Source organism: Macaca mulatta, chromosome 1 (genome assembly GCF_049350105.2).
Source record: "Macaca mulatta isolate MMU2019108-1 chromosome 1, T2T-MMU8v2.0, whole genome shotgun sequence".
Lineage (NCBI taxonomy): Eukaryota > Metazoa > Chordata > Mammalia > Primates > Cercopithecidae > Macaca > Macaca mulatta.
The window spans coordinates 44282888-44303661 of NC_133406.1; the positions used below are offsets into that span (position 1 = coordinate 44282888).

At 35.7% G+C, this 20774-nt stretch overlaps 1 protein-coding gene across 1 annotated transcript in view; it reads left to right on the top strand.

Annotated features, from left to right (window-relative positions):
- Positions 1–20774, top strand: part of PLA2G4A (phospholipase A2 group IVA) — a 147960-nt gene that overhangs the window by 10050 nt on the left and 117136 nt on the right. Inside the window, exon 2 of the mRNA XM_015121794.3 lies at positions 14823–14924. Coding sequence (XP_014977280.1) covers positions 14892–14924 — 33 coding nt within the window. The 5' untranslated portion in view covers positions 14823–14891. The remainder of the gene's footprint in view (positions 1–14822; positions 14925–20774) is intronic.

Sequence of the window (20774 nt, forward strand, 5' to 3'; positions counted from 1 at the left end):
CATATTTGTCAGGCTATGGTTTAGCTGCAGTTGTCTAACTTCCTCCTGTCCAATTTCTCATTGGCAAAATGAAGGGGAGAGTATAATATTGGTTTGGTTAATTTCACATTTTCCCAAGGACCCATTGAGGCATTATATCTCATCTGCAGAAGCTCAACTGAAACCTGCTTATTGATTTTACTAATGTACTTTTGGCACAGTTCTCCAGCTTGTTACTCAAAGCTAGAGGCAATATAAATTTCATTATGAAGCAAATGACAGCACTTTCAGTTCATTTCAACCTGAGTTTATTATATGTAACCCCTAAATATTCAGGATGTGCTGCACGTTCATTATGGTGCAAGCAGAAGTAGGTAGTACAAAAAGAACTTAAAATTTCCTATCATCATTTTACTCTTTATAGTAATGTACGTTCCTCCCTCCTCAAAAATTTTCCATGAAACTCTGGAACTATGTGGTAGTAACCCACAGAAGTAGAAGGGGAAAACATGTGCTGCAATGCTCCAATGTACACATAAATGTTATTTAAAGGGTCTGCAGACTGCCATGGATACATGTATTTCAACATAATGCCTTTTTTTTTTTTTTTTTTTTTTTTTGAGATGGAGTCTCACTCTGTTGCCCAGGCTGGAGCTCAGTGGTGCGATCTTGGCTCACTGCAACCTCTGCCTCCCAAGTTCAAGCAATTCTCCTGCCTCTCCTGTAATCCCCTGAGTAGGTGGGATTACAGGTGCCCACCACCTTGCCTGGGCAATAATTAGCTTTCTTTATAAACCAATATAATACTGTTATACTCTATAAAGTGGTCCCTAGGCTTCACTAGATTGCCAAAGGGGTCCATGGCGCAAAAAAACATTAAAAGCCCCCAAGTCTACTCCTCTCAAATGCATACACTCTATTTACAGAGTTCTTAATCCTGCAAAATACTAGGTTTCTTGTTTTTTTCCAAAAGTGAATTACCATCACAGTATCTAAATAACATTTCTAAAACTTCTTATGATCTGAGAAGAAAATGGTAACGCTGAATTCCTATTACAAGTTACCCAGTTCAGGAATTGTAGAATGCTGGTCTTGCATTTAGTGGTCGAACTTTACAGTAACACCTGGAAGCAGGTGTACACCCTTCTGTGCTTCCACAACTCCTGATGATATAGTTTATCATCAATTTATTCCTTTTAAAGATCATAGTAATTCCATATTTTAAACTGTCAGATCAATCTCACCAGCTGCCTGAAATAGTCATGGCATTCATTGAAAAGCAAAGCAAGCCATGAATGCTGATGATTGTATCCAGTAATAAAATGGTTCTTATTAAACGTTTAAGCCAGTTTGATGGTTTTCCCTGGGTGTTTTCCCTGAACTGTTTACCTTAGAAAAAAGATATGGCTTTCCTTGCTGTGGAAACCTTGACAGACTCTGTCACTTTAAAAAGGCAGCAATTAAAGAGGGAGTGGAACCCTCAACAAAACACAAATACTACCTCGGGGAGCATATTTGCAAAACGTCCAGTCTAGAGAGAAAAGCTGTAGAAGTAATGCTGTTGTCAAAACACACTTCTTTTCCTAGCATTTTGTGCCACATTGTTACATATAACGTGTTAACAATAAGTACATCACCATTGTCAGTTTCTCTTAAGTAGAAGGCAGAACATTATCCTTCTATATTTTCTGAAAATGCACATCATATATTTAACACCTATCAATGTGATATTATTCCATAATGGTCTGTGTGGGAAAAGGAATTTTTTAAACAATCTAATATTTGAAAATAAACAATTTATAACTATGATTCAAACCTAGAAAATTACAAAGGATGAAAATGATTCTTCTTCAGCTTTATTGGACCAATCCCAAGGAGAAATTCAGTTATTTGTTTTCCTCACATTCATATCTTGGATCTACTCTGTCCTTCCAAATTATAACTTGGTAACTTAAGATTTTAGCCAAACTGAAACTATATATATGTTATTTTAATATTTGGCTATATTTCCTTTTTAGCCCCAGTGCGTGTGGGGGATAAGATGGGGCAATGAGGATGCCAGTAGGGTATAAAGAAAGAGTACTTGGTTGAAAATGAAGAGGTATGTTCAGTTTCAGCTGTTCTCCTTACTGGGTAACTTGGTGAGGTTTATTTATATCTTGAGGCCTCAGCTTACAAATTTGTACAATGAAGTACTTTCTAGGTGGTGATTATGAATATTTCCTCCTTCCTCAAAATTTCTTGACCCTAAAATATGGCCAGAATGGCCACTTGTTTTTGACCACCAAGAGGTGAAAGAATGGAAAATAACAGCAAACCAGAGTGGTCAAGGAATGAAAGCTAGAACACTGGCTTGGGAGTGAGGAGACATTCTTGCTTTGTTTGTAATGCACTATGTGAAACTGGGCTGGCCAGTTTCCTGATCCTTAAGATGGACAGGTTTATCCGGATTAGTACTTCCCAAATGTGAAGTGGTTAGATGTTATCCTTATGCTTCGTTTATGTAAAATGTGTGTATGTATATGTTGGTGAGGAGCTGTGGGGAGCTTTTTAAATAATCAGATGAGGGTAGCTGCTCCATCTTAAAGGAGCTATGCTCTCTCCTTTATAATCTTCACCATCCTAGTTGAGATGCATATCATATCTTTTGTTTTTGTTTTTTTTTTTGAGATGGAGTCTTGCTCTGTTGCCCAAGCTGAAGGGCAGTGGTGCAATCTCGGCTCACTGCAACCTCTGCCTCGGGTTCAAGCAATTCTCCTGCCTCAGCCTCCCGAGTAGCTGGGATTACAGGTGCCCACCACCACGCCCGGCTAATTTTTTGTATTTTAGTAGAGACAGGGTTTCACCGTGTTGCCCAGGCTGGTCTTGAACTCCTGAGATCAGACAATCCACCCGCTTCGGCCTCCCAAAGTGCTAGGATTACAGGCATGAGCCACTGCCCCCAGCTGCATATTGTATCTTATATCACATCTGGACTTCTCTGGCCGATTTTCTTCCTCCCTCCTCCAGCACCAGTTTTCTCCACTAACAATTGTATGCTGCTTTAGCTGCTATGTTTATGTCATTAAAACATGTCATGGGCTGAAATATGCCCCCCCCCAAATGCATACATTGGACCCTAAATCCCAATACCTCAGAATGTAGAAGTATTTGGGGATAAGGCCTTTAAAGAGGGCATTTAATTGAAATGAGGCTGTTAGGGACATGTCTTAATCCAATGTGACTAGTGTCCTTAAAAGAAGAGGGAATTTGAACACACACAGAGACACCAGGGGCCTCTGTGCACAGAGGAAAGAACATGTGAGGACACAGCGAAACACCCCTATCTGCAAGCCCAGGAGAGAGGTCTCAGGAGAAACCAAAGCTGCCAAACTTTGATCTTGGACTTCCAACCTTGAGAACTGTGAGAAAATAAATTCCCATTGTTTAAGCCACTCGGTCCGTGATAGTTTGTTATGGCAACCCTCGTAAACTAACACAAAGTGCCACTTTCATCATGCCACCTCCCTGCTAAGACGCGAATAACTCTGTTGCTTATTGTATAATTTCTCAGAAACTCTGCATGTGCTTCAGGGTCTTTTGTAGAGTGAAAAAAATGACGTAGAAAGAGGATTCTAGGGCCAGCTCAGCCCGTGTTAACCCAGATGACCTGGGAACTTTCTTATTCTTCCTGAGACAGTTATTCTTTGGTAGAGACTGGTGGTGGGAGTCTGCCTTAGTTTGCGTTGTCAGTTAAACAAATTCCTTACCTTTCCAAACCTGTTTTTTTTTTTAATCTCAAAATTAGTGATAATAATCCCTATCTTATTATAAGAAAAAATGAGATCATATATATAAATCCTTAAAGTACTTGGGAAATGTTTAACAAGTGTGGATTTTCAAAATTAAGTATTCATATTAGCAACTGCTAAGATATATTCCAGTTTCACATTCTAGATTCTATAAATGTAATCTACTTCCTCTTGATTGTTTCTTAAGACAAGAGCACATTTATTATCTAGACAGTTTTCTCCAGTACATCATGCAAATTCCCCAGTTTGCTTATTCATCCTTCAGTCAATAGTAATTGAATTATCACTCTGGGCCCTAAAGGAATGGAGGGAGAAGACAGAACGTCCTTTGTGCTGCTCCCAGCTATGGGAGACCGACACATGTATAATGGTAGTCTAGTATACAATATTGTGATAAGAGATTTCAAGGAAAGGTACAAGGGACCTAATCTAATAGATACATTAAGAGATGACTGACTTTAGAGAGTGAATTTATGCAGAACCCTGAATGACAGGCGGGCATGATCCTGCAGAGAAGGTATGGGTAAGGACAGCACCAGTTGAGAGCCTGAGGTGGATGGAGTATTTTCCTAGAGGAAATGTTTCCTCTTCCTCTTACTACAGATCTAAGCTCTTTCACGTTTTCAAGTGTCAGATCAGTTACTTACCATTTTCTCTGAAGCCCCGTTTCTACTTTAAACCACTAGAATCTCTACCTTCTCTGAAACTCTAGTAGGTATTTCATATATACTTGTCTATGTAATTATAATGAGCTTTCAAGAATACAAATTTGATAGATTAAGAAGCAGTGACTTAGGAATACAAATGGAGAGGGAAATCTTAAAAGGAACAGTATGAATATCAGCCATATGGCACCACCTGTTACTACTGTGGGACTTAGTGGCAGGTTCCATACCATTGGGTTCCAGGCTCAAGAAATAGACACAGTTAATTATTCTGTGCCTTTGTGTCTGGAGTCATGCTTTTACATTTCTTTGGGAATAGGGAGGTGTTCCTGTAGTAAATTGGGAGTATGGTTTGAGAGACACTTTTAATATAAAGCAGCTCATTTACCCATCTGAATTCCTATTGTTTCTTTATTCCTTTGTGACGGTTGGTGATATCAAACTCTTTGTATAGCCTTGGTTTACCAAAAAAGCACCATGAAATTAATTTAAAAGCTTAAAACTTTAGTGATGCCTTAGTAACTATGTATCATTATAAGAATGATGATGATGGAAACATAGTAATATAATGCTCTCTTTGCTTTTAAAATATGTTTCCATATCCAGTGTAATAGAGAAAGCTTTGAATTTGACAGCAGACAAGTTAGTGTCCAAATATGTTCTACTTTTAAAAATATTAATGGATCAAAACATCAGTGTTTCTATTAAAAATTTATTGTTGTATATGAAAATGTACTTGGTCTTTATAAAAGGTGCTCAATAAATTTGCCTACTTGAATTTCTTAGAAATCTCCATAGAGGTTGGGTGTGGTGGCTCACACCTGTAATCCCCCCACTTTGGGAGGCCAAGGCCACACCTGATCACACTGTAATCCCCCAACTTTAGGAGGCCAAGGCGGGTGGGTCACTTGAGGTCAGGAGTTTGAGATCAGCCTGGCCAACATGGTGAAAATCCATGTCTACTAAAAATACAAAAATTACCTAAGCATGATGGTGGGTGCCTGTAGTCCATGCTACTCAGGAGACTGAGGCATGAGAATTGCTTGAACCCAGAAGGCGGAGGTTGCAGTGAGCTGAGATAGCACTACACTCAATCCTGGGCAACAGAATGAGACTCTGTCAAAAAAAAAACAAAAACAAAAACAAAAAACTCTCTATAGAATTAAATGACTAATGACTTAAGTGCATGAGTTGAAACAGTTCGAGTTGAGGCAGTTTGAAGGGAATCATCACCAGTTTCATAAACAATAATAATAATAATGATTATTTTGTACATTTATGGTCTTCTAGGTACTGTGCTTGGTGATTTACATATATTTTCTTATTTCATCATCCCATTGTCTCTGTGAGGATTAAGGGCCATTTTCCCCACTTACAGACAAGGAAACTGAGAGTCAGGATCCCGCAGATAGAGAAAGGAGGAGACAATCTAGAACTTGGGTCATTCTGGCTGCAGTCGAGAAGTTGCTGCCACTTAAATGCTGAACTTTTTAATATCTCCACATGTATATACAATGAGTTGGAGGGAAAGCGAAAAGAATCTTTTGCATCCTATCCCTCTTTCCTCCAGATGCCACAACCCTAATAATATCCCCTCCTTTTCCTCTTGTCATATCACTGTACACAGAGAGAGAAGTGACAAAACACTCTAGTCTGGGTTTTTGTTTCTGTTCATTTTCCTGAGAAGTCTATCTTGCCTTGACAACATGACTAAAAGTTTTGGAAAGATCACACACTATTAAACTTTCATTGAATGCCAACAGTTACATTGCATAGGGAAATATCTGTTGAAAAGTCTATCCAAATTTCCCTCTCATTCATGTTCTGAAAGTTTCTAATTACAGGGCAGGGAAAGCAAAAAAAGAAAGAGAAAAAAACCTTGTGAATTGCATATCTCTTACTTCAGACTTAAGAGACTGTGTATACTCACCAAGACTGGTTATTTAGCTTAGTTATAAGAAACAAAGGAACAGAAACCCTGCTATTTTAGGAGTATTCATGAGAGTGGTTGTGCAAACTAGTTACAATAAGGTTTCCAGAACTGAGCTAATTCTGGGGCAAAAAACATTTTCCTACTGTTTCATGTGGTTAGTTGGACAGAAATGCCTTAATTTTGCAGAAACCTAAAATATCTGCTGCTACTATTAACAGTTACAGAGAGAGAGAAAAAAACAAAAACAAAAACAAAAAAGCACGGGTGCCTATTCCTAACTGGAATGGAAAATGCAGCCACTGCCTGACAGTAATGGCTAGTGATTTTACCCCGAAGGAAGTGATTGTATTTCCGTAATTTCTTCATAGGATGTCTTTGTTTCTTCCCTTGAACATAACTGTGTAATAAAATTTATAAATATATATTAGATCTGTTCACATGTATTAAATTTTTAAAGTAAACTGTATTTTGGAATAATTTAAGATAAGAAATTACAAAAATATTACAGGGTTCTCATGTACCCTTCATTTAGCTTTCCCTAGTGTAACATCTGACAACCATAGTACATTATCAACACCAGGAAACTGACATTGGTACAATGCTATTAATTAAACTACAAACCTTATTTGGATTCCATTAGTCTTTTATATACATTCAATTTTATCCAGTGTGACAACCTCTAGTTTTTGATTGGAATGTTACATCACTCACATTTAATGTTATTGGAAGCATGATTAGATGTTCGTCTTCCATTTTGCTGTTTTCCATGTCTCTTTTTAAAATTCTTCTGTTCCTTACATTAAATAGCTATTTTGTCGTGGCCCATTTTAGTTCCTTTATTGATATTTTAACTATATTTTTGTGTTATTTTCTTAGTGGTTGCTCTAGGAATTAAACTATATGCCTTAATTTGTTATAGTCTACTTCATATCAATAATATCTTTATTCCAGTAAAATACAAAAACTTTTCTGCAGTGTAGTTCTAGTCCCTGATCACTCCTCCTTTTTGCTATTATTGTTGTATATATTAGATAGGATTATAATTTATTGCTGTGTAAATGCTATGTCTTTTGAAGAAGTTGAGAGAAGAAAAGGAAATGTTTATAGAATATTTTATATTAATCTCTATATATTTATATTTGAAGAATATAATATAGAATATTTTATATTAACCTACATATTTACTGTTACTGTTAAATAGAAAACGCTTCAGAGAAATGGTAAATAACTGATCTGATATTTGAAAGTATGAAAGAGCTTATTTACTGGTACCCTGTATTTCTTTCTATAGGTTCAATAATGATCTGGTGTCATTTCCTTGATCCAGTATACCTCTATCCCATCTCCCTTTTTTTGTGCTATTGTTTTCATACGTGTGTGTGTGTGTGTGTGTGTGTGTGTGTGTGTGTATTGTTGTTTGTGATAATTCTGCCCAGTTTTGTCAATGTGTTTGTTTTTCTGGGAGAGGATTTGCCACGTTCCTCGTTCTGTCATTTTGTAAGTCGGTTCACCTATATATTGGACTTTAAAGTGGAAAATTTGGCCAAGACCTTAAGCCATAAGATTTAAGATATACACTACTAACATGGATAGTGAAACAGCCTACTCTTTATGTTTTAAAGAAAGCAGATGGACAAGGACATTTATATAATATATAAAACTTACCCGCTTCACTGTTATAAAAGCATTGAAATAGTAGAGATGTGGTAAGAGCTTCAGAAGAGTTTTTTTGTTGTTTTGTTTTGGAAAGCACTGCTATGAGTACAGCCCCTCTTCCCTTGGGGCAGAGATCTGGAGAGGAATATGCCTACTAATCACCAATCAAGAGAGGGCCTTAAGGGGACCACTGAGAACACTCGTCAGAGGGTTTAACATTTGTCTTCTGCAGTAGGCTGGTGCCTAGTCATGCTTGGGAAATATAAAGGACACAAGTAGCAGAATAGACAGTTTCATTTAGGAAGTAATTGCATTCTCAGGGTTTGCTGGAAGAAAGAAAACATGTGTGAGTATTGTCCATGGACTAAAGAGAACCTTGGGAAGAAGTCTTAAATTCTATACAAGGCATTTGCCTGGTAGAATGAAAGAACCTCAGAAAAAGAAAACTGGAAGTGGACCACAGGATGCACTAGGGCTGTGGAAAAACACACAAGCCCCCAGCTGGAGTAGAGATGCATTTGCATGTCAGGGAACACAGGAAGAAACCTCAAAAACAGAGAATCTCAGAAGAATCCACAAAAAGCATCTATGAAAGAAAGACTCAGCTTTAACATGTACCAAGCCAAGAGATCACAAAACCAGCTTATAAAAGTACTGCCGAAGTAATATTTTTCTTGCCCCTATTCTCACTCTCTGTGCATCCTTTTCCAACTATAAGGATTTAAAAACCAGAGTCGTCAAGCTTGGGAGAGTTCGACCGTAGGCAGGGGAAGGGAGATGTCAATGACCTCACCCCCTTTCTTCTGCAACAAGCTCTACCTTGAGCAGGAGAGAGACTTTAACTCAACGAACCCAGCATTTCAGTGTCTGCAGTGTCTGGGCTATTTCTTTTCCTCTTTTCCTTTTTCTTTTCTTCTTTTCGTATTCAAGTCAACAGAAAAGTTCTGAGGCTGCCTGAGGTTTCTTCAAGGTAGGAGGAGAGTTAGCCCTGAATAGAATCAAAGAACAAAAGAAAGTTGCTTTGAGATTAAATGCCATGAGTCATGTTTGTTTACTCTCTAGTTATCTTGTAGTTCTTAACCTAGTGGTTTTACACATACACACACTCACACACACACACACACACACACAGAGAGAGAGAGAGAAAGGGGGCAGAGAAGGGAGAGAGAGAAACTAGACTTGGACAGTTAGCTATCTTAAGCATATTCGCTTTGGATTTAATATCAGGAGAGTCTCTATCCAAGTCTTGTTGTAGGATACAGTAGTGGATAATAGGTGGTGAACAGAGTGGTTATGAATGAAGTTGCTGGACATGAGAAGAGGAAATAAAATTACTGACATTAAACTTTGGATCCCAGCAACAGATTTCCTCTAAACATTTTGAGTACTAATTTCACCCTCTCTGGAATCTCACTTGTTCTGCTTTTTTTAAAACAAATAGAGAGCAAATTTAACATCATTTGACATTAAGAATTGTTAGGAATAAGAAAGAGAAACATCACAAGAGGGTGTGGCACTATTCTGTGGATTTTCTTCGTGCATCAACCTGGCACTACTTTGAATAATATCCATCCATCCATTGGGCAAATCTTTATTCTGAACCGACTATATTTTAGGCATAGTTTTAGGCACTAGGGATGTCTCTATTAATAAGATAAATATGACCACTGACTTAATGAATCTTTAGTTCTCCCAGAAAAGGCAGACATTGCGTGAGTGGATTGAAAGGCCTGAAGGAGGAGTCCAGAGAACACACGGAACCAGCAGCAGGCAGACCAAATATACTTGAAGGTCACGGAAGGGTTCTCTGTGGAAGTGACGTTGAAACTGAATCCTGGAGAATGGGTCAGATTTAGCTAGGTAAACGGTAGTTGCCTAAGAGGTTCAACATGATCTACCACTGCCTATATTTCCAACCTCATCATAAGCCACTTTCACATTTGCTCACCATTCATCAGCCACGTGTCTTCTCTCAGTTCCTCATACTGCCTGCCTGGAACATTATATTCTAAACCCACTGTCTCCTCACTCTGTATGACTAGCTCCTTTTTAGGGCTCAGCCTCAATTACTCTTTGTTCCTGCCTTTTACCTGTTTCCATAATTTTATACAACTCTATTTCCCATTGTTTCTTTTATTTTTTGGATTCCTTGTTTTCTGATTGTTTTCTAGAGATGGAATCTCCAAGAGGGAAGGGAATGTATCTAGCTCCTCACTTTTACCTCTCTAGTCCCTTGAACAATGTTTGACACATGGTAGTTATGCCTTAAATATTTGTTGACTAAATGAATGAATAGAAGAGATAAGTTACAGCCTTGAGTGGGAAAGAGCTTGACACATTTGAGGGAAAGAAAACCAGTATGGCTTTAGCATAGAAAGCAAAAGAGAGAGTAGTGGTGTGGGGTTGAGGAAGTAGACAGAAATTCAATTTTGCAATCTTTTGCACTAGTATTCTTCAAATTGCTATTAGTGAGTCATGAAATCAATTCAGTGGGCTGTTACCAGCATTTAAACAAAAGTATTAGACTAAAATCAGAGTACATTGTACTTAGTAAAAGTATCACATGAAACTTACTTCTATATTTTAAATATTTGTCTGTGTATATATTTATGTATTGTATTGTGGTATGCAAAGTTTTCTCTGTTTTGGTTTGCAGTAAATAGGTGTAAGAGCCACCATTGTAGACCATGTTAAGGATTTCTGACTTTTCTACTAAGAGAATAGAAACTCATTGATGATATTTTCCCAGGAGAATAGATTTCAAGATTTCCTTCCAATTGGAGACATTAATCATAATAAAAAGTGTTACTACTTTTAGCAACATGTATGCATGAAAAATCAGGGTAGGCTGCATTTATTGCTACCCCTAGATTGTCTCATTTTGTTTCTACAAAGTAAGAACTATGTGTTATTCACTATTGTTTCCCAAGTGCCTACTATAGACTAGGTAGATAGCAAAGATGTGTTTGTTGAATGAACAAAATATCTCGTATGAAGCTACTGTTTGTGAATGGAATGGCTGTAAGTCCAAGCAGATGCTCGTCTGCTATGCCATTCTCATTATTACAGTTTTTAACACAGAAAACTTTGGTGAGAATAACTACCAGAATCTTGCTTAATTTTTGAGGTTCCACTATGGAGAGTGTCAAGTATAAAGTCTATAGGGCCACAGAGTTTCATGCTATACACCTGTCTGATTCATCTTTTTTTTGCTCCCAAGCACCTTACATAACACAAGGTCTATTGTAGATACTTATTTGTAAGTGACAAATATATAAAAAATGTCTGATTTTCTACTGTCACAACAATAATTACCACAGATAGTGCATCTTTCAAGTAAATATATAATGTTATTAGTGATAAGTCTATGTAATTAATTCTATTGTAGATATTTATTTGTAAGTGACAAATATATTAAAAAATTCTTATTTTCTACTATCACAACAATAATTACAACAGATAGTGCATCTTTCAAGTAAATATATAATGTTATTAGTGATAAGTCTATGTAATCTTTATCTTAAAAGCGAATCATATGCATTGAATATTTATTATGGGCTAGATACCTTTCACAGTAGTGTTATTCACATTGCAAGCAAGTAACCTGGGTCTTAGAATATGAAACTGGAGCTTGAATTAAGGTTATTCTGCATCCCATATCCAATGGTGTTTTCACCAAATTATGCTGCTTCAATAAAGAAAATAACTGGCTTTCCTTCATCCTTTGAATCCCTGATAGTACTGCCCTGGCATTGTCCTACATAGACATTTCAGCTTCTGGAGAGGGAGGACATAACCTCTCAGGAATTACCACTACTGCAGCAAATCTAAAGGTCTTATGCTCTTGGGCCTAGTAGCTTTATGTGGACCATCATATGCATAGAACACTTCATATTAAGAAGTTATTTCACTTCTGAGGGAAAATGATATGAGGGAAATATGGATGGTAAAGATGAAAATGAGGCACACGATTTTATATTATATCATCCACAAAAATATGTTCCACCCAGAGCTCTAGAGTATTAGCTGGATTCTGACTTGGGAACGGATGTAGTTCCCATACTTTGAATTTAGTTGGCATGAAAACATCAGTCATATTAGTAGAAAGTCATTGCTGATCACTTTAAAAATGTTGTAATAGAAATAGCACAGAAAATGCTGATAATGGGAAGTGCTGAATTGTAAGGATCATATCACTCAATATAGATATATATTTCTTGTATTATAAATTTAAGTATAAATACCAGAGTACAAATTACTCTTTTGTAGTTTTGCCTGCATTGTTTTATGTCATCCTTTAAAGATAAAATATAGTTTCAAAAATACTTAGAGCCTAATCAAAGGCACAGTACAGTATAGTAGTAAATGGATAATCATGTTTGTAAGATGTGTGTAATATGTAGTTAACTAGGGAAAAATAATAAGAGGTAAAAGAAATTCATATCGGTATTGATTAACAGTGTAAGATAGTATAGTAGAATAGAAAATGAGGGATGAGGGTAATACAACTTATGGATAAATAGAAAATGAACATCTCTTGACTTGAGCAAAATGTTTTAGTGTAACTGGGCTTGAAAATTATCCCTTTTACATGTATACATATATCCTATCATTCATTCATTATCTAACAAATACGTATTAAGTGCCCACGTGTGCCTACATAGGGACTGGGAATTTCACAATGAATGAAACACACAAAAAACCTGCCTTCATAGAATTTATATTCTAATGAAGAAGGGAGAAGAGACAGATAAACACAACAAAAACTACATAAGTGGATATTAGGTGGCCAAAAAGCAAGAAAGCAGGGGTTTTGCCAGTTTTAAATAATAGGTCAGGGAAGACTTCACTGAAAAGATGATATTGGAATAAAATCCTGAAAGTTATTGACAATAGCAGCTAGGTCAACCAAAATAACAGAAATGTGAAAGCTGAGTGCCTTAGTCTGCTTTCTGCTGCTATAACAGAACATGACCCACTGGGTAATTAATAAAGTGAATAAATTTATTGGCTTACAGTTTTGGAAAGTCCAAGGCCAAGGAGCCAGCAGTTTTGGTGCCTGGTGAGGCTATTCTTTTAGATAGCCATTGTCCAGAGGAGAGGAAGGCTGGATCTAAAATATGGCAGAAGGCAAAAGGGCTAAGAGAGAGAGCCCATTCCATGAGCCCCTTTAAAAAGGTGTTAAACCCACCCATGAGGGTGAAACCCTCATCGTCTAATCACCTCTCAAAGGCCCCACCTCCCAATACCATCACATTGGCAATTAAATTTCAACATGACTTTTGGAGCAAATGATCAAACTATGGCACTAAAGCAGTTTATAATTGGTTAATGTTAGCAAACTTTTCTACTAGGTTTAAAATAAGAAAATGCGAAACCAAGATTATAGTAATGTATTATGATAAATTAGATTTATAGTTTGGTCTCATTTTTATGTAAAAAGTTGATTTAAAATGCTGTATACATTTTCAGCCTGATGAATATGCATGATAAGATAAAAATACTTGTACTTTAGGAGCTTAAGAAGTAAGTGATGAAAGTAAATAGATGTTTTACTTTAAAAACATTTTTTTTTCTTGTTGGTATAAATAATGATGATTGATAGACCAGAATGAAGAATGGGGGGATCTTTATTTTTTATAATTATTAAATAGAGAACCATGGGTGATTTTTACCATTCATATAATATTGCTTCATATTTTTTACAACCAAATATAATGAAGAACCTGAGTTTAAAAACTCGAGGGTGTATTAGAAGATCCCATTTAAAAAAACACACATTTCAAATCCTCTCTTTTCCTATTGCTTTAAGTATTATGAAAAAGCAGTGAAACAGCCTGGAAAGATACACATCATAATGAAAATGGTGATTACACTTTATTCTTTGTTCACTTCAGCAGTTTTTGTTTGTGACAATGAGCAGGAATCATTTTTATAATTTTTTAAAAGTTAATGTTTAAAAAGAGAGATCGTTAACAATTTAAAACAAATTTGATTTATTTTGAAATAAAAACATTTTAGAATCTACATACTAAAGATAAACAATAAAGATATTTGAAAAGGTATTCCAAATTAGATGTAACTTATAGAATGCTGAAATATAAGTACATGTTGTTTTATGAAATTTCAAAGACTTGGTATAATGGAATAGCTAAGATGTTCATTCATTAAATAGTTTTTTATTTGATTTTAAATAACAAAGAGTAATTGTAGAAGAATAAAGGAAAGTATACAGAGTATTTTTCCATGAAAATATTTTTATTTAACTGCTTCCAAATTAAACTGGTGTTTTCAAATGAACAAACATTTCTTTAAAAATGTCATTACTAAAGTTCAAATTCAACATGAATGTACTTTTGTAATTCCTAATAAATAGTTAAGGGAAAAAATCTTTCTTTTTTATTGTGAATTTGTATAATGCTGACCCTACTGAGGAAACAATGACATGTGGCTTAATTATAATATAAACAGTACAAAAATAATTTTAAGTTTCCATAATTTCAACATATTTCTCATAAAATACTTGGCAAATGAAAAGCAACACAAGCCCCGTAGTTTCCTAATAATTATTCACAGTATAAATTTGAACAAGTAAATATGGAAAGTAAACAGTATCATCAAAACACATTTTACCTTTTCCCTAAGTTATGTGTGAAACCCATTTGTATACACGGGGAACTCAACCTATCTAGTGTCCTTGCATAGACTTTTTCTTCCTAAGACGCATACTCATAATTGTTTAAATCTTAGAACTGCATCCAAGAGGAAGCTTAACAATAGTGATTGTTTGTTTTGTAGGTTTTAAAGACGCTAGAGTGCCAAAGAAGACTTTGAAGTGTGAAAACATTTCCTGTAATTGAAACCAAAATGTCATTTATAGATCCTTACCAGCACATTATAGTAAGTCATTCACTGTTTATGAATTCTTTCTTGGAGGGGGACTGATATGTTTCTGTGTGTGAGTATTGCGGGCTTTGCTAGTAAAGTAAAACTGTGACAACTTCAGCATTTGTTATTAAAGTCATATGAACTGAATGTGATACAAAAAGGCTACGGAACATAATAAAACTAATTTATCTCTTCATTTTATTACTGTAAGTTTCCAGAAAAGAGGAACTTGAAAGGAAAAAAATACCCAAACATCCATAATAATAATGGAACAATAAAAAATGTTGTTATCACTTAGCGATCATCAGCCTGCATAGTTTACACCCTTTGCATGACTTGGTGGAAAGAAGAATAAAAGTAAAAGAATTTCTGAGTTTAGGGCTATATTTTGGTTTGCATTTTCAGGGCAATTAATTCTGTAAACTTTCCCTTAGTTAGATATGTTTAAATAAATTCTTCTATGGGTGGTTAGTTTTAGTAAAGAGTTAAGTAATTCATATTTTAGTACGTAATTTTCCAAACTCCAGTGGAAGTATACAAGCTCTTTTCTGGTCAATAAACAGAAGAGAGATTTCCTTGCTGAATTCAACATTTGAAACTCAGGTTTATATGAAGTAGATACAGGTTTTATCGATATTTAAGGAGTAATCCATAGCCTCATTTTCACTTGAAATAAAATGCTGTTTTCTTACTCTGCATCCATTTCTAGATATCATCCTCTTTCTTGCTCTCCTTAGATAAAAAGTTTAATGTATTATAATTATTTGTAATGCCTTCTTCCCCTCCATTCATAACTTGAACCATTGATCTGGCCTCAGCCATTCCACTTCACAAAAAGGTCTAATTAATTGGCCTCTCTGGTGTTAAATCCAATAAACTCCTCAGTCCCCTCACTCCTTCTGTCCAACTCTGCTGCTCGTTACTATTTTCTTGAAACTCTTCTCAGATTTTTCTGGTTTTGTTTCTTCTGTTCCTTGCTGTTGGTTACTTCTCAGTTTTCTTAAGAAAGCTCTTCTTTCTGTCTGATTCTCTTCTTTTTAATAAATTGAGGTATACTATATATAAAGTGCATAAATCTTAATTGTTAAGCTTGGTGAATTTTTACAAATGTATTTGGAATAAAAATGTATTCCACCCATGAAACCATCACTCAGATTATAAGCACCCAGAAAGACTTGCTCATATACCTTCTAGTCAATAACTTGCCTCAAAGGTAGCCAATATTTTACCTCTATTATCATGGGTAAGTTTTGCTTATGTTTGACCTTAATATACATTTCTGCAGTCAACATTGCGTCTATGAGATTCATTCATGTTGTTGTGAGTAGCACACTTCCACACTTTTACATTGCCATGTGGTTTTTCATTATTTGAATATGTCATAAGCTATTTCTTTAGTCTACTGATAACCATCATATTCTCTTTGAATGGCAATGGTGATTTCCTATAAATCAGGCAAATATATATGTGTGACTTCATTTCTTTTCTGTTTTATTAGTCAAATAGTCTGTGTTTGCCCCAATGCCAATCTATCCTAATTTCTGTAGTTTGCCCCAATACTGATCTATCCCAATTTGTGTAGCTTTAAAATGTGTCTTTATATATGGCAACGTAAATCCTCCAATTTTTTTCTTCAAGAATATCCTGTCTAGTTTTAGTTCTTTGTATTTCCATATAATTTTTGTATTCATTTTGCCAATTTACACACACATGCACACAAAATTGCTGGGAATGTAATGATTCTACAGAGAAGAGATAATATAATAACAATATTGAGTCTTCCAATCCATTAACAAACCATGAATTTCATCCAAAACTAAATGTTACTTATTTTTATCTTTAATTATCTCAGTAATGTGTTATAGTTTTCCTTAAGAAATCTTGTGTATATATATTTTTGATGTATTTTTTAATATTTGATGTTTTAATGTAATTGTAAAGGTATTTGCAAACTGTATTTTCCAATTAGTTGTGCTTTTTTTTTTTTTTTTTTTTTTTTGAGATGGAGTCTTACTCTGTTGCCCAAGCTGGAGTGCTATAGTGTGATCACAGCTCACTGCAACCTCCATCTCTCGGGTTCAAGTAATTCACATGCTTCAGCCTCCCCTGTAGCTGATATTACAGGCATCCACTACCATGCTCGGCTAGTATTTTTGTATTTTTAATAGAGACAGAGTTTCGCCATGTTGGCCACGCTGGTCTTGAACTCCTGGTTGTTTATGTTTAACAGAAAAATATGAAAAAATTATTTATAATAACCATAATATAAGATAATGTAAGCCCACAATGTAAGGGCTCTGATAAGAGACAATGAAGATGACTCTAGAGTATGTAACAGGAAGAATTAATAACAGGAATCCTTCTGGAAAGGATTTCTAGGGGAAGTAACATATCAGCATAGACCTGAAGGTTCGTAGAAGAAGTTTGTCAGTTAAAGAGAGAGAAAATGACTTTTCTGAATTGGAAAAAATAAGCGTATGTGAAGTAGTCTGAAGGCGCGATATAATAGTACACGATTCAAGGAAATGAAAGAAGTTTAGTATGGTTGGAACACAAAACATTTCAAAGAATATGATTATATTGAATGACTTTCACTCTTCTACTTGATCTGACCAGGTCTTATTACTGACTGCCATGCAGCCCCCACACATGTCTTGTCAGACGATCTGGTGAACCGGCCATTCAGTTTCTTCTTTTAACATAGCAGAGTATATGTATTTAGTTTTTACATTTTTAAAAAATTATACTTTAAGTTCTAGGGTACATGTGCACAATATGCAGGTACATAGGTATACATGTGCCTTGATACATAGGTATACATGTGCCATGTTGGTTTGTTGCACCCATCAACTCATCATTCACATTAGATATTTCTCCCAATGCTATTCCTCCCCCAACCTCCCACCCCCTGACAGGTTCTGGTGTGTGATATTCCCCACCCCGTGTCCAAGTGATCTCATTGTTCAACTCCCACCTATGAGTGAGAACACATGGTGTTTGGTTTTCTGTTCTTGTGTTAGTTAGCTGAGAATGATGGTTTCCAGCTTCATCCATGTCCCTGCAAAGGACATGAACTCATCCTTTTTTTTATGGCTGCATAGTATTCCGTGGTGAATATGTACAACATTTTCTTAATCCATTGATGGACATTTGGGTTGGTTCCAAGTCTTTGCTATTGTGAATAGTGCCACAATAAACATATGTGTGCATTTGTCTTTATAGTAGCATTATTTATAATCCTTTCGGTTTATACCCAGTAATGGGATTGCTGGGTCAAATGATAATTCTAGTTCTAGATCCTTGAGGAATCACACACTGTCTTCCACAATGATTGAACTAATTTACACTCCCACCAACATTGTAAAAGCATTCCTATTTCTCCACATCCTCTCCAGAATCTGTTGTTTCCTGACTTTTTAATGATTGTCATTCTAACTGGCGTGAGATGGTATCTCACTGTGGTTTTGATTTGTATTTCTCTGATCACCAGTGATGATGAGCATTTTTTCATGTATCTTTTGGCTGCATAGATGTGTTCTTTTGAGAAGTGTCTGTTCATATCCTTTGCCCATTTTTTGATAGGGTCGTTTGTTTTTTTCTTGTAAATTTGTTTGAGTTCTTTGTAGATTCTGGATATTAGCCCTTTGTCAGATGGGTACACTGCAAAAATTTTCTCCCATTCTGTATGTTGCCTGTTCACTCTGATGGTAGTTTCTTTTGAATACCAGAGTATATTTAAAAATCAAACTGCATCTGGACATCTAAGGTTCAGCACTGGGACCTTTTCTTGAAAATTTTGTTAACTATAGCAACATATTTAGGCTATGGTAATTACCTATGTGGTAATATTATATTATACCATATTACAAAACGTGAATAAACCACATATTGCTATCACATTTTTCATTACTTTCGCCAATATCAGACTTAGACATCAACTAGCATTCTAATTTATAGCCCTTTTAAATGAAGAGATCTGTGAGCTTTACAGTTTCCTTCATTCTTCTTATTCTTGCTAAGTGTATATGAAAAAAAAACCAACTGTGGGTGTGTGCATATGTGTGTGTGTGTAAATTGTTTTTTAAAAAATTTCCTGCTATGGTTTTCACAGAAAGATATTTTTCAAAATATGTAAGTGAGCAAGCACACTCAACACTGAATGATATTAGTAAAAAGGAAAGTTGGAGTGAATCAAGCCAGCTTACTATTAATAGTAATGAGCTCTTGGTGCCAAACAGGCTAACACAGTTTTGGCTGCCTCCAGGCCAGAAGACTGGGCTCATTTTCACCATTCCTGTGATGCAGGGACATGTTGGAGAATCCTGTGGGCTGATGCAGCAATTTGCAGCCAGCAAGCTCACTTGCTTCCAATGGTGCTTGGATTTTAAGAAGCTGGTAGGAAAACAGAGTGACAAATACATGACAGAGTTTAGTTTCCATATGTTTAGAATCATTATGATGTGACTTCCAACCTCAAGGATTTTTGTACCTTCAGAATTTATTGAAGTTTTTTTTTTTTTTTTTTTTTTTTTTTTACCAGGAGCCATCAATTTCACAAGTGGAGGTCAAGTATAAAATATTTATAACATTTTCCATCTTTTTATTCTGAAAATATGAGTCATATGCCTGAAGTGAAAAAATTCACACCTCTTTCTACCACCTATTAACAATGGAGGGGCACTGTCCCACATCCCACAGAAACTAAGGTTGTCTTCACGTTAGGGACAGTAAACCACGTGGATATGGCAGCATGATTGCATAGTAAAATACAAGAACTTTCAAAAAATATAATTGTAGGATGACTGGAAATTTTACCAAAAATGTAGAAAGCTATTATTCAGATTATTACAGTAACACAGGAAAGAAAACCACCACTGAATAAGTAATCAAAGAACTAGTGTTCTGGTAGGAGTTCTAGTCTTACCAGTTACATGATCATGAACACGTAGACTCTGACTTTTACCTGCCTCATCTGGAAAACAGGGTATGAATAGGACCTGCTCTGTCTGCTTCACAGAGCTTTCATAAATAGTAAATTGTTATGTGCACAAAATTATTCCTTTGAAATAATGAAATAAGATATTTTCAGAAAAGTTAGATGGTGAGATGCTGTTACTAGAAAATCAGAAATATAAAAGTGGTAAAACTATTATTACAAAAGCACAGGACTGTTAATGAGTTAATAATGAGTTTTTTGGCAAATAGTAGAATTTCTGTGAGCACTCAAAATCTAAAAAATGAAGAAGAAGAAAGCTAGTGTATTGGGGTTCTCTAGAGAATCAGGACCAATAGGAGGTATTAATTCATTAAGTATGTGGTATTAATTAATTTATTATGACAAACAGGAGATATTGATTAATTTGTTGATTTATTATGAGAAATTAATTAATTGATAATTAATTGACTGATGATTGGCTCACACAATTATGGAGTCTGAGCAGTCCTACGATCTGCCATCTCAAGCTGGAAACACTGTAAAGTTGGGGTGTATTTTGGCTTTCGTCTGAAGGCCTGAGAACCAAGGGAGCTGATAATGTGAATCCCAATCTGAGAGCAGGACGAAATGCAAGGCGATGTCTCAGCTCAAACAGTGAGACAAGAATAAATGGGGATGAATTCTTCCTTCCTCTGCCTCTGTTGTTTGAGCTGTCAACAGATTGGGTAATGCCCGGCTGCATCCGGGAGGGCAATCTACTTTACTTGAGCCCACTGGTTCAAACGGTAATGTGATTTAGATATACCCTCATAGGCACACCTAAAACAATGTTTAATCTGGACAACACACGGCCTACTGAAATTGATATGTAAAATTAATCATCACAGCTAATGATAAACTCCTAACTTGTCCTTGATATCATTCAT